The sequence below is a fragment of the Anser anser genome (assembly GCF_964211835.1).
Source record: "Anser anser genome assembly, chromosome: 3".
NCBI lineage: Eukaryota > Metazoa > Chordata > Aves > Anseriformes > Anatidae > Anser > Anser anser.
In genome coordinates this window covers 100,311,886-100,337,231 of record NC_139722.1, presented here as the reverse complement: position 1 = coordinate 100,337,231, position 25,346 = coordinate 100,311,886, and the positions used below count along the sequence as shown (strand labels likewise).

At 42.7% G+C, this 25,346-nt stretch overlaps 2 protein-coding genes across 6 annotated transcripts in view; both read right to left on the bottom strand.

The window, feature by feature from the left end:
• Positions 1-1,795: 1,795 nt before the first annotated feature.
• Positions 1,796-7,830, bottom strand: SLC30A10 (solute carrier family 30 member 10). Its single transcript, XM_083829653.1, has 4 exons — positions 7,209-7,830; positions 6,850-6,933; positions 3,157-3,396; positions 1,796-2,419 (listed from the first exon to the last, which is right to left on the bottom strand). The coding sequence occupies exons 1-4, from the start codon at positions 7,726-7,728 to the stop codon at positions 1,947-1,949; spliced, it is 1,317 nt and encodes a 438-aa protein (XP_083685779.1). The 5' UTR covers positions 7,729-7,830; the 3' UTR covers positions 1,796-1,946.
• Positions 7,831-23,752: 15,922 nt separating this feature from the next.
• EPRS1 (glutamyl-prolyl-tRNA synthetase 1) overlaps positions 23,753-25,346 on the bottom strand; it is a 39,398-nt gene continuing 37,804 nt past the window's right edge. For all 5 annotated transcript variants that reach the window (XM_083829643.1, XM_083829642.1, XM_083829644.1 and 2 more), the window contains 2 exons: positions 24,386-24,450; positions 23,753-24,115 (listed from right to left, as the gene is read on the bottom strand). In XM_083829643.1, the coding sequence (XP_083685769.1) occupies positions 23,965-24,115; positions 24,386-24,450 (216 nt within the window). In that variant the 3' untranslated portion in view covers positions 23,753-23,964. The remainder of the gene's footprint in view (positions 24,116-24,385; positions 24,451-25,346) is intronic.

The following is a 25,346-nucleotide window of genomic DNA, read 5'->3' as shown; positions in this document are numbered from 1 at the left end:
ACAGAGCAGTTCTTGAAATGTTTCCTGATTTACATTAATTTGTGCAACAAACGCAAAGCAAAATCCTGCTGCTGCTAACAGGACCAAACACACTGGAGGATTAAGCTTTTAATGTTATTAACAAATAGTTTAATTTATATAATACAAACCCACATTGAAAGGCTATAAAATACATTAATTCACCCAAGAATTGGTTCAAAAGGGGTAGGTACAAACCTAGAGGTGTGCAATTTAGACTGCAATCACTGGTCCAGTAAATATCATTTTCCAAGCAGCAAAATACCCTGCTGTGTGTTTTAATATTCATTGACTTTAACGTAACCATCCTTATTAAGGAGCTGGCTGCTTTAGAGCCAGTCACGGTCCTACCAGGTCTTGGTATTTTCCCAGCCCAGCAGGAAATCAATTTGCCCTTTCCACTAAGCTGTCCCTGAGGTAAAGACACCACTATTTTTTAAAGGTGTCTCTGTGAACTGCTAAGTAGCCTGTCCAGGCCACATGGAGCACTGAAAAGCTGCTTTTGAAAAAAAAAAATGTATTTGAAAGCTTCTGGATCAGATCCACAGTGAGGCTAAGCACTGCCCTCAGTGTGTACTAGGTAGTGGGTTCCCTCTTCCAAAAACCCAGAGAGCAGACCCGACCAAAATCCAACACTGCTGACAGGGCAAGTCATCTTGTTTTCCTTAAAGCACCCTTGCATGTCTTCAGAAAGAAGCAGCAGCAAACAGGAGAATGGAAATGCTTCACTAAATACTTCAAAATGCACCTTTGGGTTTGGGGAGGAGAAGCAGGGCAGAGGGGAGGGCATAGACTTTTACAATAAATCAACAAGAAATAATTGAGATTAAAATAGGAAAATCTCCCAGTATTTCTATATATATATATTATTATACAAAAGCTCCCTCTAAGTTATAACACTGTTTTAAAAAACTTCAAATGGAATTTCTCAATTAATATTAAATTGTCTCTTAATAATGGAATGGCAGAATTTTAACTATTCATAATAGACACATTAGCTTATTTATTCAGCATGAATAAGGACAGATGCTCAGTGTTAAAGATACTGCAATCATTCCACACAACAGTGAATAAGACTGTGGCTATTATAACTTCTGTTGCTTGGGAGGTTGGGGGATAGAGGCAATGGGTAAGAACTGAGTTGTTTAATCACAACAATGAACAAGATAAAAGTTAATTGGCTGACTACTTGCATTTTTGCTTGCCGAAGTCAGTAGAGACAATGCTAGTAATTCCTTAGTTTCATGACACAGAGCATATTCTTTAGCATCCTTCATCTGTGATTAGGCTGGCTCCAGCAGTTCTAGCAGAGAAGCAAGACCAGGTTCTGCTCTGTCCCCAAATACAGGCGTCACAAAAACAATGCAAGCCAACCCTTCCCAAGTGCTTCCCCTCCACTCAGACACCATTATTTTCATTCACAAACTTCTGATGCACGACGGTTACTGCTAAAAATGAACTGTCTATGCAAAGTGGGTTTTGAGGATCAGTAAAACATCTCTACTTAAGTCTTTTATAAATATACAGTACTTCAGCCCAGTACAATCATTAACTCGCTACCAGGGCTCTCAGGAAACAGCTCACTTTGACAGAAAGGCAAGAGTTTCATTCCCAGTGGCACTGGTCATACACTGCAAGCATCAGGGTGGACAGCAATACACCTCATCCACTCTAACAACAGGAATTCACACATGGTTTGGTAAGGAACTGTGTTAGGCTGTATCGGAAAACTCTTAGATGAATGCACACTTTTCATGGAACTATTAACCCTTATTTCAGATACAAGCTTTTTTAGGTGTATTTTGGTTTACAGCTAAAGCACAGAAATCTTTTTGCCACGTTAACTTCAGCTACAACCACTGATGACCCGCTTTCCTGCCTGGACACCTTTGTTCTATGAAAAAATTTTACAGAGTAGACCAAATTGTTTAAAATCGCGTACTGCTCAACTGCGACTTGTCAGACACTTCACAATTTTTCTCGTCTTTAACACTATTCTCTGTCAGTGCACACTCAATAGGGATTTCAATATCACTTTTACTTGAACCATTGTCTTTATGCAGTGCAGAAAGGCAGCTATCGTTTTTCTCGGTATAGCCATTACTTTTAGCCAGCGGTGCCTCCTGCTGACTGCAGCAGAGCTGAGAGTCACAAGCTTTTGAGATGCAGGGCGAGCTGCACAGGAGGTGGGAGGTCTTGTGGTCAATGTACTCAGGCTGGATGGTCACAGAATGGATCCCTGCTTCATGGAAAACCTTTCTTATTTTATAAGCAGCATCTTGGTAATCAGTAGGGGTTTGGCACTTGACATGAAGAGTAGCAATATTCTTGCCACCTGCAAGCTCCCATACATGCACCTCATGCAGGCTGCTAACCCCTGGCACACGAGCTAGTCTGTCAGCTGGAAAACATAAGAGAAAGATGTTAGATGGTTTGGTGTGCTGGCTAGGCCTCACTGAGAACCTAATCCAAAAAGAGCGGTCTCCAGTCTTTCAAGGAGCTGTACTTAATAAGACACATCTGCTACCTGCTGACTTTGGTTCTTATGCAAGGTGACCATGCAAGCAGTCCCCTCCACTCCTTCTGAGCCCACACCATCTCTGCCCACTGGCCATTTACCCACAGCTTATAGAAGCAATGTTGGAGTACCACTTCCTTGGCCAAGGTCCACGTATTCTGGTTTGTTTAACCCTGAGTGCGGTAGAACTCCAGAAAGACATATGTGCTATGCCACAATTAACCAGTGCAAACAGTGCTAGGGAGCTACAAAATTAGCCAGTCTTAATAGAATTTTCTAAGCTGTTTTGGAAGCCCTTCAGAAGAAGCCACTGCAGGGTTGGGAAATATTATAATTCAATGCCATTTCTTTCACAAACACCCCACACAAAGCATTAACAGCTCAAGACCTGGGTATTTTTGATGTTTTTGGAGTACCACATTCTCAAAATGCATGCTTTAACTAATCCAGAGAGATTTGAGTCATGTTGCTAGGACACAGGCACGTGACCATTTCCTCACAGTTCTTGAGAATTTAGGGCTATTATGAGTAAATAATCCAAACATGTCATTCCAGAAATAACATATGCATTGAAATCTATCATTAAAATTAATAGCATTTCAACAACAAATTTGACTTACTCAGTAGTTGCATATTAACACCTTTGGGAACCATCTGCAACAAAATAATTGAGGTCTCTTTGATGAGTGGGAATGCAGAAGACAAGATGATGACCACCATAATTATTGTCAGGCTCGGATCGATGTAGCACTGCCAGTTACAAGGAGCATTAGGCCCCAGAGGAAGTACATGGAAGATTGTAGCAGCAACTACCACAACCACAGACCCAAGTGCATCTCCCATAACGTGCAAAAGAACACCTGAAACAAATGAAAAATTCCATTAGTTTTTTGGGGTTGTTTTTTTTGAGCAGCAATAATGCTGTATTTTTCAAGTCTGTTCTACCTGACATGAAAAATGCAATATTCCAAGCACTCAAATCATTACCAGACTTTTCAATAACAGCTTTCAGAACAAAACATCAAGGGAAATACTGACTCCAAACCACAGCTGCTTAAGTGGGATGCATTATTAAACACATAGGGTATGCTAGCAACTGCAGTCCAACTCCAATGCCATGGCAACACAAAGTGTCTTTACCTAAATGCCTGCAGATTATTAAGAGATCCTGGCACATGAAATCTCAACTCACAATTAAAAATTGATGACTAAATCTATCAGTTCTACCCTGGAAGCTAAGTCAGCCACAGACCACCCCCGGTGACTAATAATTATTTCTCCTCAATCAGTTTCTACTACTCTGTTGAAATCCCAAAAAATTACTAGAGTGAAACCTAAGGATTGACTATTCTTACAGTTCCAACTGCTCCCAAACTAAATTTTTTTGGATCAAGCTTGATTACTAATATTAAACTTTGTCCCACCAACACTACTAGCGCTCAGACTCACAAAAGACCAGAATCCAGTTCAACGGTTAGGTGCATGGATGCCACAGGTGGTTTTGTTTGGTTCATTTTTTTAAAATGTGCATGTACTGCTCTAAATTCAGAGGAATGCTGTGTACCACTTCTTATGTCTATAGATAAATTTTTGCACTCAAGGTAAAGACAGAAAACAGGCTCTTTTAATAACTCTTCACTGCTCTTTCAAGTGCAATGAACAAAGCACTGTTCTTGCTACAGTTACAATAGCGTAAAGACTTCATTTTTTTCTTTGTTTTTCTCACTGCATAATCTTGTCTCTTCCTGTCACTGCTAGAAAATACTCCAGTTTTTTCTGTCTTTACTGTTCAGACTCAGGTTTCATTCCAACCTGTGCCTAATCTGTAGTACCTCTACGTATATGAGGTTAATTCCTTTGACAATACTTGTTATTCAGAGGATGTGACAGAATAAAACGGGCCAAATCCTTTTAATGTCCCTATTACAAGCAATTTCCAAAGCCCCACTCCAATGTAATCCCTTCCTCCGGGCTAGAGAAGCTGCGAATGGCTTCCTCTGAAACTCATTAACAACACAGCTAAGAGTTTTGACTCCTGTGACGATGGATTCTGGGTTTCTTCAGACCTAGAACCATGCCCGTGCTGCTGCTCCATGCCAGCTCTGTGCAGGAACGCAGATCCTTAGCACAAGGGATGGAGGCAATAACCATCGGGGTTCCTTGGAACCACTTGGATAAGATAAGAAAGCATAAACTCGCACTGAATCCAGCTCTTTCTGCTCGAGTCAGGAGTGTGCTGCCCCATTTGGCAAACTCCCACACAGTTTCACTTGCCGTAACAGTGTTGCAGTGTTTCCTCTTTCATTTATAAATAATCTGGATTCAGCATGTGCCATCAGCTATTGCACTAACAAGAGGGATAGGCAGGATGCAATTTCTAAGGTAACTAACTAAAGAATGGAGCTTAAGAAGAGTGTTCCAGGAAGACTTCTTTTGAATTAAAAAAAAAAAAAAAAAAAAAAACCAGTATACATGTAAGAATTTTGAAAAACTGTGAATTGAGAATGTCAAATTAGAAAAATGCTTATTTAACTGACAGGCAAAGTGGTTAATACATATGTCTCAGTTATGCATCACATGAGGGAAAAGAAACGATCCCATTTCCCTGTAGACCCCCAAACGCTACGGGTATAAAAACAGAACTGGAAGGCAATTTTTATTTAATAGTCATTAAGGTAAGACTATAGACAACATACAGCTTCCAACAGCTTGTGTGGGAAAGTCTGAACTACTCTGCATATGTTCAAGAAGTAAAAGGAATAATTTTAGACTACAATAATTAATCCAATTAGACAGAATATCTGGATTCCTGTTCTTACCATTTCTACAGCCAAGGAAGCAGTTCCTCTACCAACCCTGTTTGTGCAGCCAAGTTTTTTAGGGAGGCTCAGATTCTATAGTGTACCTAATTTTTTACCAAGTGACTGTGAAGTGCGTATAGCTATATAATAGCAAACTCAGATTTGCATAATAGCAAATACAGATTTTGCATTTTAGAGACATCTGTAACTCTGGCTAACCAAAATGGATTTTGCAAAGACAAAATTAAAGTAGCACCTAAAGAAAAATTATCTTTTTACAACTTAAGAAAGCCAGGCATCTTAAAATAACTGATAAAAAACTCCTCATCCTTCAGACATCTTTGACACTTGCCAGCATCAGTATGCCTAAACACTGTTGTTCAGGCAAATACAGCCTTCCCTAAAACACACTCACTGGTTTCTTATCCTTCTCTCCTCCATCCCTGAAGATGGCAGTTTGCTATGCCAATACTCCTAGCACTTTAATGCCGTAAAATCCAGCAACACTGATGCCTAGATATTCAGGCAATTGTTGTCACTCTAGCACGTGGTTTAGTCTGCAAGGTGTCCTCCCCTACACACACATTTGCATAACTCTGCAAGCATTTTTTTAATCTGTTTTGAATAAACAGATAAACAAACCAAAAAAATAGGTGCCTGACTGCCATGACAACCTCATCAGATGAATTCATGTGATGCCCGCTTGTATGACTTTGGAGGAAGACCACACCTTCTCAGATGCTGCTATGTGACCACAAGAAGCCTGAGGCTATCACTTTATTTTTGTCTTTGTAACAGTCCTTTCCTAGAAGGGAAAATCATTGTCAAATACACCACCTTGTGCTCTGTTAGGAATAGGTACATAAATCCATATGCATATAAATACCTATATGCAGGGACTTGGTTAATTTATTCCTAGATGTAGTCATAATGTTTCTCTCTGCAGATAACAGAGATCTGCCAAAGCAGAACATAAAAGGGGCTTGACTCTGTACTAGACTCTCTCAGGAAGAGGTTCACAGTTCAAGGACTTGGAAAAACACATACAGAGATACCGGTTTCAACACCTTTCTCCGCGTGCTGACTACAAAACTTGTGACTACCAGTGCTGGGATTTAAAGAAGCTCTGTTTTCTGCCTAAAAGCATTTCAAATTTGAGAACCACCCAACTAGTCATGCAATGACAAAGAAAAGTCTCATAGATACCTGCTTGACCTTCCTCTATGGCCTCTAGTGGCTTGAGCTAAGTGCACGGAGCTTTGCTCCTTTCCACAAAGCCCAGCTGCAGTCTTCTACAGAACCAAAATGAGCCAAACCAGCACCACATAGATTTGCCATTACCCATGCTATCTAACATGACCAAAACCTTTTTGCTAACTGTGTCCAGACACGCAGAGGGGTCCTCAGCTCCATCTCACACTGACATTTGGGGGGAAAAAAAAAATTAAATGGAAGGTAGAAAGTGTTTAAAGTTAATGCAACATTAGCCTCATGCTGCCATGGCATACATACCTCTGATGTTCAAGGCTTCGGACTTTTTCTCTACTTTCCTCTCAGACCCCTCTTCAGGGCTTTTTTGGTCGTTTGGGGATTCACCTGCATTCAAAGAAGAAACGCTGTGTTGTGTATAAGTTCTACAAACAGAAAAAACATCAACCTTCTCAAGACCAGCTCCTTTCCAAGAGACGACGAGAAGCCAAGCCCGAGGTCACCCCGCACCCCCACGGCCGGCCGCGCACAGACGGGGGGGGGGGGGGGGGAGCCGGCGGGGAGGGGCGGCACCGAGGGCGGGCAGGGGGGGCCGGGGCAGGGTTGGGAGCGAAGCGGGGGGCACGGGGAGCGGGGCCGGAGAGGCTGCAGCCGAAAGGCACCTGCTCGGTCGGCGGCGTCCCGCGGCTCGGGCGCCCCCCCCGTCGGGGCGGCGGCGGCGGCGGCTGCGGGCGGCGGGGCCGGGGTGGGGCGGCGGCGGCAGCAGGCGGCCCAGTCCTGGAAGACCAGCAGCCCCACCAGGTTGACGGCCAGGCCCAGGGCGCCGACGATGAGCACCAGCTCGGCGTCGTCGATGCGCTCGGGCCGGGCCAGGCGCAGCAGGGCCTCCACGGAGATGGTGAAGCAGAGGGCGGTGAGGAAGACGGCGTTGCTGAGGGCGCCCACCGCCTCGGCGCGGCTGTAGCCGTAGGTGGCGCGGGGCCCGCGGCGGCTGCGGCGGGCGATGCGGCCGGTGGAGAGCCCGACGCAGAGCGAGATGAGGTCGGACAGCATGTTGAAGGAGTCGGACACCAGCGCGATGGAGTTGCCCAGGTAGCCCGACACCAGCTCGGCCACGAAGAAGCCGGCGGTGAGCACCAGCATGAAGATGAGGCGGCACGTCTTGCCCGAGTACCGCCCCATGGCCCGCACCGACACCGCCGCCGGCACCCGCAGCGACCCCGGCCCGGCCCGGCCCGGCCCGGCCCGGCCCTTAACGCCGCCGGCACCGCCCCGCCCCGCGGACCGCCCCCGACCGCCCCCCAACCGCCCCGCCCCGCCGGTACCGGGGGGCTGCGGGGAGCCCCGGCGGTGGCGGACACGGGGGGCGAGGGGACACTGGGGGGGGGGGGGGGGGGGGAGACCGGCGGCGGCCCCGCACGGGCGGCGAGGAGAGGTCGGGGCGCGGGGGGCTCGGGGGGAGCCCCCCCCGGTTCGCCCGGAGCCCCCCCGGGCCGCCCCGACGGCGGGAGGTGGGTGCGGAGGGGCCGTCCCCGCGCCGCGGTACCGACGGCCTGGGCGAGGAGGGCGAGAGGGGGGAGACGGACGGACAGACGGACGGACAGACGGACAGACGGACAGACGACAGACGGACGGAGCCCCCTGCTGGGCCGGGCGGCGGCCGGGGGCGGCGTGCGCCATCCCGCGGAGAAAAGGTGGCTTCGTGCGGGTGCGCCCGGCACGGGGATGGCTCCGCTGTTCGTGGGGGCTTTGTCGTGACAGTCCTCGGGACAGTGGCAGCCCTGCCTGCAAGGGGAAGAGGACAGCGCCCGGCCGCCGGCACAGCGTTTTGAGGCGAGGGGAGCGGCTGGTGATTACAGGGGGTGCCAGGAAATTAAGGCATTCGCAACTGCTTGGCCCTCAGAAACGACAGCCGATGTCACTAGACCTCCAGCGATCCCAAACTGGACTTGGGGTCATCATACCATTTTTTTTTTTCCTCTATCACTTCAGAAGCAGATAAAGAACGAAAATCAGAACCAGGCCTAAGCAGAATAAACTTAAATAAAAGATGTGAGGCCTAAAGAAAATAAGGTCCTTGAAGTTACACCCTGTGAGATGCTGAGTGTTTCTGTTACCCAAGACACACAGCAGTGCTGGAGTTGTGCTTCCGCAACTACAATCCGTGCTGAAGTGCCACGTCAGGCATTTCACCACGCTTGACAAACCATATATTGCAATCAGGTTATGGACCAGCACGGCTGGGCAACACTATCATGTCCCTCCTACCGAGCTGCTCTTCTCTACAACCAGAAATTAATTAAATGCCACGAGAATCTTAAGTCCAAAGCAATTGCATCGGTACTGCTGTTAACTAAGTTCAATGCTTTGCTTGAATACATCTTTTAAACGAGGCCTCTTAGTTCCAACTAAATTCTGTGTACACAACCAAACCTTTTTTTTTTTTTTTTTTTTTAATTATAACCCAAAACACATCTTAACTTGTGGAGTGGACATAAGCAGCCATCCAGGGGATAACCTCTCATGTATTTGCAAGGATTAACAAGCACACCTCCCAGTTACTGGATATTGTTTTCTACGTCCTTCCCACATTCAATGCCCAAGTGATGAAAGTACCCTGCAATACTCAAAATTAACAGATGCATAAAAATAAATGAATTGAAAAGAAGACTTTCAAGAAAAGTGTATCATAAAGACGAACACAGCAGTGGGAGCAGATAGCATAATTGCATCAACACACATTGCAGCTACAACATTAGACCTAGCAACATATGATGAGAGACTTTAAATGGTAGTGCCAAATAAAAAGCAGCGTGACAGAGCTAGGAAAAAAGAGAAGAAAACTATGCAAAAATTACAAGAAGTTTAAGCAAAAACTTAAAGACAGGCTATATCTTCTTTAGTATAATTAATGACAGCAAACGCTGCCTCTGGCACTTCACTTTACAGTCAGAAAAATCACTAAAGCCCAGTTTATTGCAACTGCATAGAACTGGAATGAATTATCAGTGGTTCTTATTTTAGGACTATGTATAATACAGTAGCTGAAACATCATTAATCTTCCTGTGCAAAATATACATTAATTCTCTTTGAAAAGTATAACATGTCATAGCCCGGAACTCACTTCAAAAACATACAAATATCGCAGTTGCTTTGAAGAAACCGTACTAAAAATATTATTTTCACCAAATAAGGTTGTGACTAAGTCCCCTCAGATGGAGCACAATTAAAGATGACTCACTGAACAAGTCAGGAGCAGTACATGCTAAGAGCCTCAGCTCCGAGCCTGTGTCTGCTGATCCACTGATTCTTCCTCCTCCTTCTGGATCAGGGTCTTTACTCCTTCCCCACTCCTGCCCAATATTTGATTTACTTTCTGTCCTCTGAGCACTTAGCAAACATTTCTTTGGAGCATTTAGTGAACATTTCTTTTGACATGATCATTTTCTCCTGCTTCTTGTTTCCTGGCTTCTGACCAGTTTATCCATGCAAAGAACTTTCCCTTCATCCTGTGGCCGCTAGAAAGCCTCTGGTCAGAAGCCTCTCAGAAACCCAAGCTTTCAGTCACCCCACAATGCACCCCACAAAGCCTCCCCAAGTCTGTTCATCAATGCACTGCAATCACTTCCAACAAACTCTCAAAACTGTCATCTGAACAAAGTTACATCAACCATTCTTGTTTAGTAAGTCAAGCCACTTTCAATAACAAGAATAATTAATTTGGCTCATTCTCCAGAATAAAGAGCGTGTGTCTTATCCCTGTTGCTCCTTTGCACTTCGATCCCCTTCCACATAGACCTAAAGAAAGTCTTGATCCTGCATGTAGGAGCCACCAATCCTTTTACTGGGGATTTCCCTTGTGGTTCTGCTTGCACTGATCCACTTGCAGTATTGGGGAGTTGGACCTTGAATCCTTTTAGAAAGGAGACATGGTCCCAATTGTTCTGCAGAGTGCTTAGCACCCCTGTGTGTTTTACGCTGGCTGTAGGCATCCAACAGTATAATGCCATAGTACCACTCACCCCTCCACAAATGAGATTGCCTGAGCAAGCTATGTGCTATTAAACAGAACAACCAGCCCAAATATCCCAATTCCCTCTATTTCTGAATACATTGAGTAGAACAAGGCCTTAATAGCAGGTTCAGAAAAGGTTGTCCAATGCTTCTTGAATTATTTGTCAACTTTATTTTCAGCTACAATACTGCTAGAAAACCTGTTGCTGCAGTTTCCCCACCCTAATCAGAAGCAGGAATTGGTAAAATTCTTCTGAACAAGACAACTTTCCTTCTGAACAGCAAAGTCCCAAAGCACTTCTGCAAGCTTCAGGATTTCTGTGTGCCAAGTGTTTAAGGCTCTCTACGCACCAGTTGTTAGCACTTTTAGGTAAAACAGCCGCGAGGGGTCAGCCCCTATATCTAACAGCCTACCCCGACTTTGGCCATGTGGGATGCTTAGGTAGCAGTAGGAGTAGGGTAAGTATATACAGAATCATAGAATATCCCGAGTTGGAAGGGACCCACAAGGATCATCGAGTCCAACTCCTATTGATATCATATCCTATATGATACTTCCCCAAAATACACTTCCATCCTTCAAGTGTTTTCAGCTCAAGTGAGTTTCTGAGCTAGATACCTCTGCATCTAGTAGCCTTCAATGAATTTCTCTTTCATGTACTTGCCCAGCCTTTCACTCATCAGTGTAAACTTAACATGTCTTCTACCCATGGTGAATTCACCTCTTTCTCCCTGGATCCTTAGTTCTTGAATTAGAGAACAGAATGAACAGGCAAGGACTACTGACCTTCCCCATGCCACTCATGCTTTTGCAGGCTGTGATCGCCTCCTCCTTAAACTACCTATTTTCAAGATGACAGGTTAAAATCTACTTAGCTGTTCCCTGCAGAGAAGCCATTACCAGCCTTTGAAAATAGGATATCTCTGTATTATTATGAAATATTAGACAACAGTAGCAGCAGTAACAATAGTAATATTCTTCCACGGCTGAATGAAGAATGAAAATAACATTACTCACAGCCTCGTGTTGCTATAGGATTCAGATAGTAAAATAATAATAATAATCACCAAAACAAAGACCTAATTATGGACACTATATTTAAGAGAGATCAGTTAACACTGCCTATCAAAGTTCTGACTGAGATTACTTTTTAACCTATCATAAAAGCAAAACGATTTATGAAAGCTATTTCGGGAATGATCTGGAAGAACCTAAAGGATGAAAGAAACAAACGCCCACACACCACCAGACATGAGGAAGAAGAGTCGTGCCTCTGTAAGGCTGCAGGAAGAAACTATTACACTTGCAGTGAGAAGCCAAGGCCGACACTAGGCACATTGCATTTAAAGACCATCCCTATCTGTAAGAGCCTGAAATCCAACAGGTGGGTGAGACGGGACCTTTGTGCTTGTGTTTCTCTTCTTGTACAGAGCCCAAACCACGGCCATTCCAGCAACACCTGGCGGCAGCCTTGGGAGGTTCTTGTCTGCACCTCGCACAGCAAATTGCTTTGAGGGGCTCTGTAAGACGATAATCTTTTGTGAAACTTATTTCTGTAGATTAGGAATACTGGGTCAAATCCATAAATGGAAGCAATGTGGCTGGCTTCTGTCACAGATAAATTTGACTGCAAGATGAGTCACAAAATAAACACCAGCGAACCTTACTGCACAATACAGTTGATAGAAGAGCACTCTGTCTGTAGGTCTCTTCTTCCTGGTTGTATGTTCACTGTATTCTTATCTCCCTCTAGTTCTAGTCAGATCAGAAAGGGGTTTATTGGCGCACACCAAAGGGCTGAAGGACTGGGAAATCATTAGGTCTGCTTCACTCAGGCAGCAGAAACCTAAAAGTTGTCCCTCCAGTAAGACTCGGCAGTCTGGGTAAGAGCTTTGCCAGCCTCTGCTGCTGTGTGCAGAGGTGGTGGCTCCTGCTTGCTGCAAGGGCAGCTGTGACTCTTCACAGCAGCTCTGGGGTTGTCCCAGGCAGAGATCGCCTTCCACCTCCTTCAGGACTTACCCAGTCAGTACATGCTCTACCACCTGGCCAGTGCTTCCTTGAATATTCTGACTATTTGATAATCCACTTCTAAAACTGTGTAGTTCTGCTAAATTTCCCATATCTATGTATTCCCACGTAACCTTTCCAACCCTGATTTAATTTTGGTAACCAGGCAGTTATGTAACATGTTGCAAAGACCATGAGGAGAAGACAGCCAGTCACTGATTTCATCATTGTAAGTTATATTGAGTCTGCAAGAACTTCATTTTCTGTCCCAGCAGCATTTCTAGTCTGAAACTGATTAAAAAAAGAAAGAAAAAAGAAAAAGAAAACAACAACAGAACCGTGCCCGTGCAGAATAGCTGTCCAAACAAAACAATAGCAATGAACATATATAGTGTGCCCTTAAAATTGCTGTTGTATTGAGGCTGTTTATGACTTTGAACTTAGATCTCTTTCAGTCCTTTCATTTCCTTACAACTCACCACAGATACTGTGATGCAACCCAGCCAATCTGTCTGTGTCATTACTATGAAGCTGGTTCAAGGTTGAAACTGAATGTAGATACCCAAAGTTCAGTAGTACCAGTACTGTTGGAATCTGGGTTCACAAGTTTTGAACTTACTCTTATATGATTGTTTAAACCATGCAGGGGCACTTTGCTTTCTTTCCTTACAGACTTAAAAATGCTCGTTCTGCACTTTCCATTTTGGCCAAAAGTTAGCCCCAAAATATTTGGGTTTGCTTGTTTGGATGCAAAATTTTCTGCTTGAAAATAACTGGAGAAAGTAAAACATCTCCCCATTAGATCAGCTTTTGAGGCTTATTTGAAGAGAATAAAGCATTCAAAAAAAAAATAATAGTAACTGAAGAAAATTCAGAGCAGCATGCTGCTGTGTAGACTTTCACAGTCTCTTCCCACTTGTCTTGTCTGTCTTGAAGACTCTGCATCAGAGCTTCAGCTAATGTTAACACAGATCTGGTCACCTTTGGGGGTAGCTGCTCAGAAAAGCTTTGGTAGATTTTGGTGAGGTTTATTTGGCACACTATTTAACTAAAGAAGACATCATGCAGCAAAGATATGTGTCCAGTCTTATGTATCTGATAAATGCTAAAAATTACTTTGAAAGTTTCCCTTGCTTTTTCGTTCCACTTGAGAGGACTAACTCCAGTGATGCTATAGAAATCAAAGCCAGAAAATCTAGATATTTGGTTAGAGTGGGCTTTGGTTACCTGCATGCCAATGCCCTAACACCTCTGGGACTTATGGAAATAAACACACATAAAGGGACATATGTCCCCTTATTTACATATATTACTCTGGCAAGCATCTAGGAGTTGAATACCATGGTGCACTACCTAGGTAGCATAAATCTGTGAGGATGCATTGTGTGACTGCAGCAACTGTTTGGTGGTAAACTCAGGTTTTGCATGTGTGACCAGCATCTGGCTGTGAATGTAGTCAGGGCACGAATTGGCATGAAGTGTTTACTAAAGACTGGTGCTCTCAGGGAAGAGTAGCATCAGCCTGATGAAGATATATTTGAAATAGAGGTAAAATAGACGTAGTAATGCTGACCTTCAGGAACAGCTTTCAGGCTTACGTCAGAAAAGCATGGTAAGCCCAAGGTTTCTCATTATAGGTGTTAAACCCAGGGCTCTTCACCATTCCTCGAAAAAGTCCCCAAGCCATCGGGCTGGTGCAATCTGGCACCAGTTCCGCAACACTTCTCAGAGAGAAACTTGTTCAGACCAGAGAATGCATTCTTCTCTTCTTAAATAGAGGTGAATAAAGTGATTGGTTTTAAGCATTTACATGGTGACTTCTGCATTTCAGAGACAGAGCAATCCCACGTATTGAGCACTGGTTTCTTCTGTCCATTTTTCCTTGCAGGAAGACAGGTCTGTCAAGTCACATTTTCTTTACACCACTAAAAATGGGGATAAAGGAACAGTTCCTTTAGGGAGTTGTTTTGAGATCTGCAGCTCAAGCTGCTTTGTAAAGCAGATTTTGTGGGAAGACGATGGAAAAAGAAATTAAGTGCTAACAGAGCACCCATTTCTTCTATACTTGTGGTCACACAGCAGCATAGCTCCAAGTCTCCATTTAAAATAGAGTTTTGAGCATTTTAAAAATATTTCCAATCCCTAGAGCACTTTTATCTCCTGCAGTATATATATATTGCTGGGTCTGCTCAGTCAGAGAGTGCAGAGCAAAATACAATTGTGTTCCAATATCTGCATGGTTCTGCTCACCAGGTCTCCTCTGGAATGGCCCCTGGCATTAAGACACAGGTCAAGCAGCCGCTTATCCACTTCTTTTGGCCTATAAATGTTCTCACATACCCTGGGATCAGTATGTTTGCAACAATATCCACGTAAAATCGAGTTCAGAACATTATAGCAACAAAGCCCTCTCAAATCACCCAGCCAGTTAAAGCTGCTCCCTTTCTTCATCTCAATTCATTCACGCATATATCCCCAACCCAATCCTACCTACAAAAGCTTGGGAAAAGAGAGATGCCTCCAAGCAAGGCTCAGAATAAACACTCTTACTCTGCATAAGGTCCAGGAGGAGAAAGAAGGCATGTTTTCCATTTATGTGACTGCTAGCTTACATGCTACCTCTTATCTGAGAGGCAGGCTGCTGGTGCAGAGTGAGATAGGAGAATGAAGACCCAGTGGTCTTATCACGTAAAAAGCTCGTGCAAATGCATGCTACATTGCAGCTACCAACATAAAAGCAAGCCACTTAGCTTTATTTAATGAGTTGTGAACTGTGCGAGGACCATGAGCCCTTGTATTAGAAGATTAGCTTGGTTTCTCACAGCACCAGATGCTGCATGCGTGGCTCAGTACCAAACAGGTTGGGCTGGGCAGTGTCTTCTTCAGTCCCTACTGCCCCCCTCCCTCCCCCCTCAGTACAGATCACATGACAACAGGACAAATGTTTCCTCCACATTCAATCTTTATTATTTTTCTCAAGACAAACAACAGAGGAGTACTGTAACCAGACTAACGTGGTGCTTTTCAAACTGTGGTCCCCCAACAGTTGAAAATCATATAGAAATGAGCAGAAGAGATGATTACACTGAGCTACACAAACAGAAGTAAACTGATTTCTGTGTGCAGTAAAACAGGCTTCTGCACTTTTATGACTGACTATAAGGTGTATGGTCAGTTGTCTGGTATTTATTGTAAGAGCTTGATTTTATTTTCAGCTGCTTATTACACTGTCATAATCTTCATTTCCGTGCAAGATACCAGACCTCAAAATTGTCAGAAAACTCTGGCTAAAGCTGCTCTGTCACTTCCAACAGAAACAGTAAAAAGAGGGTTTTGTGAATGATAATTCTGGTAGAAGTTTCTTAGGGTAGCTTTAATATTTCTATGTTTTAGCAAGTATTTCCTGGATTTTCAGTCAAAGCAATAACCGGGCTGTGCTGCTTTCCATGCTGCCGTGGACAGCCCAGCCGGCCCAAACACCTCTACCTGGCAGTTCCAGTAGAGTATAAAAACATTTTATACCTGTAATATATAATGTAGCACGGGGAACTAGACTGCCCGAATCAAGTGCAAAGATAGACCTAGACGTCCGTCTCACCATCCAGGATGGATTCAGAGATCATCATTTAAGCAGGCAGGGAGAGATGGGTGCTTACAGCTGGCAGACACAACTAGTGAGAATCTGAATGTGCTCCAGAGACAAAGGAGAATGCATTGGATGAATACTTAGGACCTGGACAGAGAGCCAGAGGATAGCAAGAACCAGAGAAAAGGGAGGAGTGGAGGAGTGAGGGGTGAGAGGCACACCAAGCCCAGCCGGAGGGCCGAGGAGGTTGGCTGGGCCCGCCTGGTTGAGCAAGCAGGGAAGGCTGGCTATGGCAGCTCAGAAAAGTGTGCTTATGCTTGCTTGAGAAGAGTACGTTTTTAAGACGAGAACCTGAGGAGCAGATGTTGCAGTGAGCTGAATGAGGAGAGGCAAAGGAAAAGGATGGATAGCCAGGTGGGCACCTGTGAGCAGCGCTGTTGGTGCCCACTGACGCTCAGACCCCAGCAGCCATGTTTGTTGTAGTCAAGGCTCTCCCAGCCCCTGATGACTGAACCGCTCTATTTTTTGCTTTGAGTTTTTCAAAGTGAAGCAAAATCACATAAAAGGGAGAAGAGTGCTGTTTAAGTCCATTCCCTGCATGGGGAACGGAGATCTGAAGCCAGCTCTCCCGCTTCCCAGAAAAGCCTAGCAAGCAGAGAGCTTCTCCGCAAACCTTTAGCCTTCACTGATCACTGGACGTCGAGAGATTGCACAGGTGTCATCGAGGGTATCGCCTGTGCACCGCTGGATTGCACCAGGGTGATTCAGAGACCATGACCATCCCCTTCCATTTTTGCTAGTGCTGTTGACGCACCAGAAAATTTGCCATGATTTCCGCCTCCTAAGCGAGAGGAAAGAGTATCTTTTCCTCATACGCAGAATGAGAAGAGAAAGAGAAGGAATCCCTCTTTTTTCACATTTTTAATACATATAAGAAGTATATGTATAATGTAAAAGTGTTATTTATATGCTTTCAGAATACAATTTTTTGAATAACATTTCTTTTCAAAGAAACATTAAAAAAAATCCTACTCAAGTTGAATTAGAAGAAATAAATGTGAAATTTTACTTAAAGTGAGGATTATAAAATCAAGTCCAGAAAAAGGAGCATTCTCTCTGCAGTATTAAATGGCATTGTTTTGCCATCACCACAGGCGGAGAAGACCTACCTTACCAGAAACGAGGACAAAACCCCAGACAAATCTACACATTGTGTTTATGGCACAGCACAACATTCATCCATGGCTTATACAACTGAAGGCAAAACGGAGCTGCCAGGCACTTCTCAGAGCAAAATCTGGACATACGTCCATGGCTGTGCTGTCCCAGTGAGCCATTAGAAGCAGCATCCTCGAAGTTGAGGGAGAACAGCATTTACCCACACAACTGCATTAATTTTGGTTAATTTCCTAGTTGCCTGACACTCTCCATTTTTGGCTTTAAGTGCTGGTGTGTTTCTCCTCCCTGACTGCACCCAGAGGCACAATTTTCTGCTAGGATGAAACAGGTTTTCTTCCACAAAGCCACCACAAACAGAGATCATGACTTTGCGAGGAATTGGTGACAGTCCCAAAGGTAAAAGACCATTAACCCCCATCCTTCCCCCCCTGCTAATTACATCCTGCCACTGCTTTTGTCTAAGAGCAGCTCAAATTTTAAAGAATTGGGCATCTGAAATAATGGACAGACAAAAGCTGTGCATGTGGCTTTGGTGTAAAACACCAGTAAAATTAAACCTTTAGTATTGTTTGGAGGTAGCTGTAATAAACAGAAATATTGTCCACTTTAAGTCCTATAGGAAACATATTAAACACTTAAATGTAAACTAACAAACTTTATTTTCCGGCATGGGAGAACAAGAACCTCCAAAGCCCTGTCCAGCCTTAAAGCTGAACCTCACATAGAGCAGTGTATAAAAGCCGCTGCTTTGTTAGACAGGTCTCTCAGCTATTCCACCAGGATGTCCAGTTAATGTTTTGCAAATATCTGGTTCCTATCCCAACTCAAATATTTCTCTTTTTAAGAAATATGTTTGTATGTGTGTGTGTACATATATATACATATATATACATATATATACACATACAGAGAGAGAGAGAGTGTACACACACATCTATCTTACGTGAAATAAAGTGAGGCATTTTCTGCAGGAATAAAATAAAGGGTCCTCATCTCTTTGGATTTGGAATTCCTATGCTGAGATTTGAAATTTGAAAAACCTCTGCTGAGGAAAACAAACTGAAAGGCTACACCTCCGTGAGCTCAACAGAACCTCCTGCAAATTCTTTACAGAAGACAATGGGCTGTTTGCAGTCTAACATTTTTGCAGGCATGTGGACGAAGTATTTATGTAGCAGAGTACCCCCGGTTCTCCTCTGCCTCCCTCTAAAGCTCATGCTAATGAACAGCAGCAAAGAATTCACAAGTTTTTCATCGTTCAAATATTCTCAGAACAGCCATCTTCAACTGCTCAGCCCCAATTCAAAGAAGGCTGAGACTCCCCTTTCGTCTTGACCTATTCTTTCTTCTTGTACAAACTGTGAATTCTTTGCAAAAGATAATCAGGTCCTGGAAGAAAGTTACAGCAGAATGACTCAATTTTTGAGAGTTATTGCCTGTGGACAATTGGTGTTTCAGGAACACGTTTTTCCTAGTAAGAATCTCCTTACGGTCATAGCACATCTGTACTACACCTTGTCCCACGTTTTCCAGCCAGAGGATTAGGGAAAAAATTTATCTTGCAAGTCACTGTTCACTTTAGAAAGCCAATCTATACACAACTCACACATTATTTACTGAGAAGCACATTTAGTAATAGCTGCCTTACAGAATAAGTGGGAAGCACATACCAGTTCAGGCATTGCATCCATTACCCTTACTAATAAAAGAATAGAAAAAAACTATGACATTTTACTTGCTCATCTCAGAAAAACAGTCAATAGTCTCTAGAAAAGTCATTAATTGGAAACAGCATGCTGAGATGCATAGTGACTGTATTAGATTATTTACCTGTTTCAGGGTCTCCTTGGGGTGCACGACAGTAACAGCAGTCCATGAAGATAACATAGTTGAACACATTGAAGAACAGACCTGCGATCCCGACAATGAGGACAAGCAGAGCTTTCTCTGTCTTCTGAGGATTGATGTACCTCTTGATCGCCTCGATGAAGATGCTGAACATCAGAGCGACAGCAAAAACAGAGTTGCCGAAGGCTCCCAGCACATCTGCCCGGGAGAAGCCGAAAGTGTTTGCCTTGTGCCATCTGACGCGGCTGAACCTCACCCCGAGCAAGCCGATGATCATGGAGATGAGGTGGGAGAGAACTGCAAAGGCATCTGAAGCTAAGGAAAGAGAATTGCCAACGTATGCTACCGAGATCTCGACAGCAAAAAGGACCAGGGTCACAAAGCACATGAAGATGAGCCTGCTGCTCCTGCCCGAGTAGCGACCCATTCCTGCTGCTCCCTGTCCCTGCAGGTCTATGGGACCGAGCTGCGCAGGGGACAACTGCCCTCTGCGCTCCTGCCCTCCGCCTGTCAGTGCTCCTCACACGTGGGAGCCGCTTTAATAGGCAGCGGTAAAGCAATAAATCAGTCTAAAGGGCAGCTTAGCACGATTCATCATGTGAAGGCAGCTTGAAGGCTCCACTCCCGTGAGTGCTCCACCCTCAGGAGACATTTTGGCCCTGCAAAAACAAAAATAAAACAACATAATACCAGGAGTACACACCAGCTGCTGTAGAAATGGATCCCTGGGATCCCTGGCACTGGCTGCTGTAAAGATGGACCAGAACGGATCCCAATGTCTCAGAAAGAAAATAACACACAGAGAGGAGATCATATGGCCCAGAATTTTAAGCAATTAGAGAAGGCTTTTTTTTTTTTAATGTAAAACATGTCCTCTGATACCTGTTGCAGCCATTTCTGTTGTCAGTAGCTTCAGGACTGAAAAGATCCTACGTACCTTTAGAAAAAGACATTTGAAAACCAAGCTGCATTGACGTTTTTAAGAACACAGTGAACACACACTGCTTGAGAGTGTAATTGAAAATGTCCAAAAAGCACATTTTGAAGACAAGGGAATTGTTCCTCCATTTTAGCAATCTACAGGTCTCAGCTGCTTGTAGTGTTGGTACATTTTGACATTACCCATGGAAATGGAGCCAGGTTAGAAGCCATTTTCTAAATATGTTGCCAATAGACATGAAGGTTGAACAATAAACCCAAAGTGCATTGCTTATTTCCTATTTAGAAATCCCTGCCCATCTCAAAATCCCATTGTAATCCTCTTACACTTGCAAAGAAAAGAGATAGATGTGGGGAAAACATGACCAGAAGTTAAAGGGAAAATAAGAGATACAGAAATCCTAGGTTATACTTGGTGCCATGTCTGGAACAGAGTGAAAAGAACCTGAAGCCGAGACTCTTCTTTTCAATCACTGCAGTGACTGTTGAACTCGAGTGTATGCCCTGCTGTTTTTGCACACACTCAAATCCCAGTGTTTAAGGAAATCTGTCCACTAACTGCATACTAGGCAGTATAGATAAGAACAGGTGCCTTCCTTGAAAAGTTTATGATCCAGTTTTTGTTTGGAAAGTTCATCTGTGTGGATACATACACACAGTTAGATACAAGATAAAACGGAAGGAAATGGCATGCAGCACCACCATAGAGAGATAAGATAATAATATTGATAACCTGAAGTGACCAACTGTCCTTGCTGGCCTTAGACTTACCAAGTTGAATTAACTTAAGGTCAAAAACTCAAACACTCATCCCCAATTTTCATTTATTTTTTGCTCACTGGGATTCAACAGCCAAAATATTTATGTTTAAAGTTCAGTATGCTAGAAGTATTGCCTGCCAACAGATGTAATTTTTAACATGTGGTCACTTGTCTACCTAAACAGTGCAGCTTCAACTCCTGAGGTTGGTTTTGTTCCCCCTGTTTTCAGAACACCAGTAACAACTTTACAGGGAACTGGTATAGCCAATAACAACATTGAAATTGGTACATGCTCTTCTTCCTCTCCCACCTGTACTACTATTTTATTCCAGCTATTTTTATGGTGCTTTCTTCTTTTTTGCATGAAAGTGATGTTCAACAAAATTATTTTATCTGAACTACATAGCATGAAAAGTGAGATTTTTTCAACAATTATTCTCCTTTCAGTGAGAATAGGCCAAGTTCAAACTTCAGAGCTCTCAAAAGTCCTACCTTATACAAGGTTTCAGTTAACAAAACATGAGCTCAAGCATTACCTTTTCAGCAGAGCTAAAGTGCTCAAGTGTGCTCTATTTTGTCAATAGAGTGGCACTATCACTGTATCCCACCTTACTAAGTTTAACCCAAATTTATCAACCCCAAGAACAAAGAAAACTATCTGCAATTCTATTATAACAGTTAATCAACCACATTATGTTATTCTGATTCATTTACTTAGTTTCTAGTACATAATTTACCAAGAGATAAAGTTTTTTATACTGGTATAATTAAGAGTATGGATAGTTCTACTTGCAGACAGCTCAATTTGTGCTTTTAGTGGAAGGATATCTGAGACAGAGGCATCTCTGCCAGACAGGCATTAGCCTCTCCTCTGTGGAAGATCACCACAGGAGGTTCAATCACCTTCAGGTACTTCAAGTCCTACTATGACAGGAAGAAACATGCTGGGGGGCAGGAGGGGAAGCTCTGTCTTCAAACCCGTTACGGATTGAGAGTACCTCAGTTCTAAGAACAGCATTGTCAACATGTTTACTCATGAATTTAATCAAGTCAACTGGTTGAAGGCTGGCTGTTTGTTCGAACTGATAAAGGTTGCAGTATTTGAGACTGTATTTAGTTTTGCCTTTTCTTTGTTCTGTGCTGTTAGCAGCTTAAACATCTAATTTTTAAAATACCAGTTGTGTTTTGATGGGAGCTGAAACTGCTTATCAGTTCTTAACAACATGTTTTGCCCTGTCAGACTCTTGGCGCTCTCTGGTCACTTATGCCTGAGGACACCGAAGCTGCAGGTTACTGCTTTTCCTCCTCCCTGAGCGCCCAGTGTGTATGACAGTGTAAGCAATAGGCAATAGCTCTTAAAACTAGATTGATTTACCCATTTTTAGAGCCTGGGATAACAACACTCCGATCCTACTATTAAAACTTGTCCTCAAAATGTATTTCCAGTCCATGTTAGAGGCAGGATACCAGGACAGAAAGACCTTAGGGCCACTCTTCTGTTACATCAGCTGTGAAAGAAAGACGAACGCATAGACTGATGTATTGTTCCCCAAATCCTTTGCTAAATACCACTCCTGAGACTTTGTCTATATAGTGAGAAGAAAAAAAAGATAGATGATGATTTTAAGATGCAACCAAAGCAAATCCTTTAGTACTAATCATTGTCAGAGAATTTCCAAGTGTTCAAGCATTCTGAGCAAGGCGGCCTGAAGTATTTAATCATTTTTGCAATTTTCTCTCAAAACCTGGGGTACGACCACAAGTGATAATAAGCTGGACAAGCCACTGGTTCAATTTCATATTCAGTATTTTGACAATATTTTGAAGGCTGGCCACATGAATCTATGCAAAAGCAAACATTTTACATGCTTTTGAAAAGCTGAGAAGTATGGAGACCTGCACTGTAAGTCTCATATGCTTAAGACTTTTGGACTATTGATACAAAAAATTGGATTTTGGAAACAGGAAGAACAGGGAGACGTAGTATTGATCTAGGAAGTGTCTGGGAAGGATCTTACTGGTCTAATTTTTTAATTGCCAAGTTTTCACTCAACTCTTCAGGACAAGGGGTTTAGGTAACCTTCCATCATGCAGCAAAAACAAGAATGAGGAACAAGCTAAGTATGCACCACTCAAAAGGTACTCTTTTGTGCTATGTATTGCCAGGACTTTCTTCTTCAAGCCAATCTTATGCTAGAAATGAAAGGGTTTTTTTTTTTCTCTTCAAATCATTTCATACCTCTGCAACACCCAACCTTCTCTGCTGAAGCTACATATAGTAAGTGAAGGAAAAGAAAAGGGACTTTAAGGAACATGGCATAGATATAACGAGTCTAAAATCTTTAGCACTGAAAATACTTCCCTTCAGATTGCCTATGCATTACTGATTGCAGTATCGCTATGAGACAGCTATAAATGCCAGTTTATAAGATAACAAAAACAGAGCTTTGCAAAATATCTGCAATGTCATTCACCTACATCTAGCTAACAATGTGGCATTTATTTTAAGATAGTCTTTTAAATGTGTTTCAGGATGGGGGTGGATATATTCTTTGAAACACCTGGCTCGAGGGAGTTTCCAAAAATGATAGAATTTACCTTGCCTAAAAGTTAACAGCAAGTCTGTATTGAAAATTGAAAAATTTACAAGCTTTGAAGGCAAAATTAAAAACAGTCATTTTATGTGTAAATTTTATGTAGGAACACTAAACTGGAGTGTTTATGATGTTCTCTCCAATCTTTCAGACATTTTCTCAGAGAGTACAAGAAAATATGCACCAAAAAGGAAAAAAAAAAAAAAAGACAAAGACATGAGCAAGGTATATTCCATCCTTCCCATTCAGCAACACAGAAAAAACAACCAAAGCATATTACAGCTCACGATACATGTTTATTATTAGAGGTGTTTACAGAAAAGTCTGCGAATTACTGCTAGTCTGACAATTGGGGGTGTTTATGGTTTATGGCTTTGTTTTTTGAATCATCTAAAAAGTCACAAAACTGATTAAGTTTGGGGGCTATTTCAGTCTTATTAAAAAAAGTTCAATTCACAGATAAAGGAGAAGGTGCTTTCATTAGCAGTTTAATAACTACGACCAAATAGGGTGTAAAACTTGGCAGGGTTTTTGCCGCAGACACATTTTGCCCCGCTCTGTAGTTCACGGAGAGGCTGAAAAGGTATGCAGAGACTTTTTGCTCCCATGGAGGGGGCACCAGGCTCAAGATCTTGATCCCTGAAATAAAAGCATATTCGTAAGTAAAAACCTTTATTTAAAAACGAAGATACAATAAAGTGTATTATGCATAAAATCTCAAAAACACACTAATTAGTCTGAAAGTTTCAAATCTAAGGGTGTAAGTATACTGTATTACACAGGACAGCAGGAGCCAAGGACGAAGACTGTACATGTGTTACACCCACATGCATCTTCCATGCCTGCTTTACATTCAGAACATTTTTATTTTGATCTTGGCAGATCCTCTCCAATTTGGTTGAATTTTACCTGGCAGTGGTCTTCTTGATCCAATCCTCACACTCAATTTCCCCACAGAAAGGGATTTGTACAATCTGAAATGAAAGGGAGAAGGGGTAGAAAAAATGAGCTATGCATCTAAAAAAAACTTCTCCTCGTCTCTGGAAGACTCCTAAACTTTAAGATATCATATGTACTACTCGAAGTTGAAACACTTCTGACTGCTACAATTAAATTTTAATATCCATTTCTCATCAGAGTAATACATAAACATAGCCATCCCTCCACAGTATGGCATGGAAAAACCTACGCAAACCCAACACAGCACTTAAATCAAGTCAGGGTGCTGCTTTTATTTTTCCCCAATGTCTTCTTATCTGTGGAAAGCATAAATACTATTTTCTATTGGAAATACTCTGTTTTTCAGGAAAAGTTTATATTTTCCAAACTGCAGAAAAAAATCTTTGCTTACATGGTGCAAGATAATGCCTTCTTCATTTTAATTCCAGTACTATGAATTTTCATATTTTCTGAACTAGACAGACATACAAATTTAAAGATAAAACAACTGACAAGAGCACATATTTTCTTGTAGAAAAAAAAGTGATCTATATTTTCCTGCTGTTTTGAATGTTAGATAGCTGAAAAAAATGAGAAAGTAAAGCTGAGACGATCTCATACAGTCCACTCAGTACTACTGTCAGTGAGTGTAGCAAGTCTCTTTTCCCGAGTTTTGTACTCTATTGTTTTTTTCATTTTTAATGCATTTTCAGTGAAATTTAAGTCAAGTACTAAAAATTAAGACTACTGGTAAAAAAAAAAAGCACCCCCGCACACCCATTTGAGCACTCATGTAGTGCTAATAGCTGAGGAAAATATAGCTACTAAATTCTGCTTGCAGAATCATTTTAATCCTATCAATACTGTGAATAACGTTTACTGATCTGTGGTTTCCTTTCACCAAATTTACATCCTTAGTGCAGAATTCTCA

What these genes read in the sequence shown, in the direction of transcription:
- SLC30A10 (XM_083829653.1), bottom strand. Translation starts at nt 7,728, where the DNA reads ATGGGGCGGTACTCGGGCAAGACGTGCCGCCTCATCTTCATGCTGGTG. An exon ending in GGACGCCGCCGACCGAGCAG is followed by an intron (nt 6,934 to 7,208) that starts GTGCCTTTCGGC and finishes CTTTGAATGCAG; the next exon opens with GTGAATCCCCAAACGACCAA. An exon ending in CGAAGCCTTGAACATCAGAG is followed by an intron (nt 3,397 to 6,849) that starts GTATGTATGCCA and finishes CATTTGTTTCAG; the next exon opens with GTGTTCTTTTGCACGTTATG.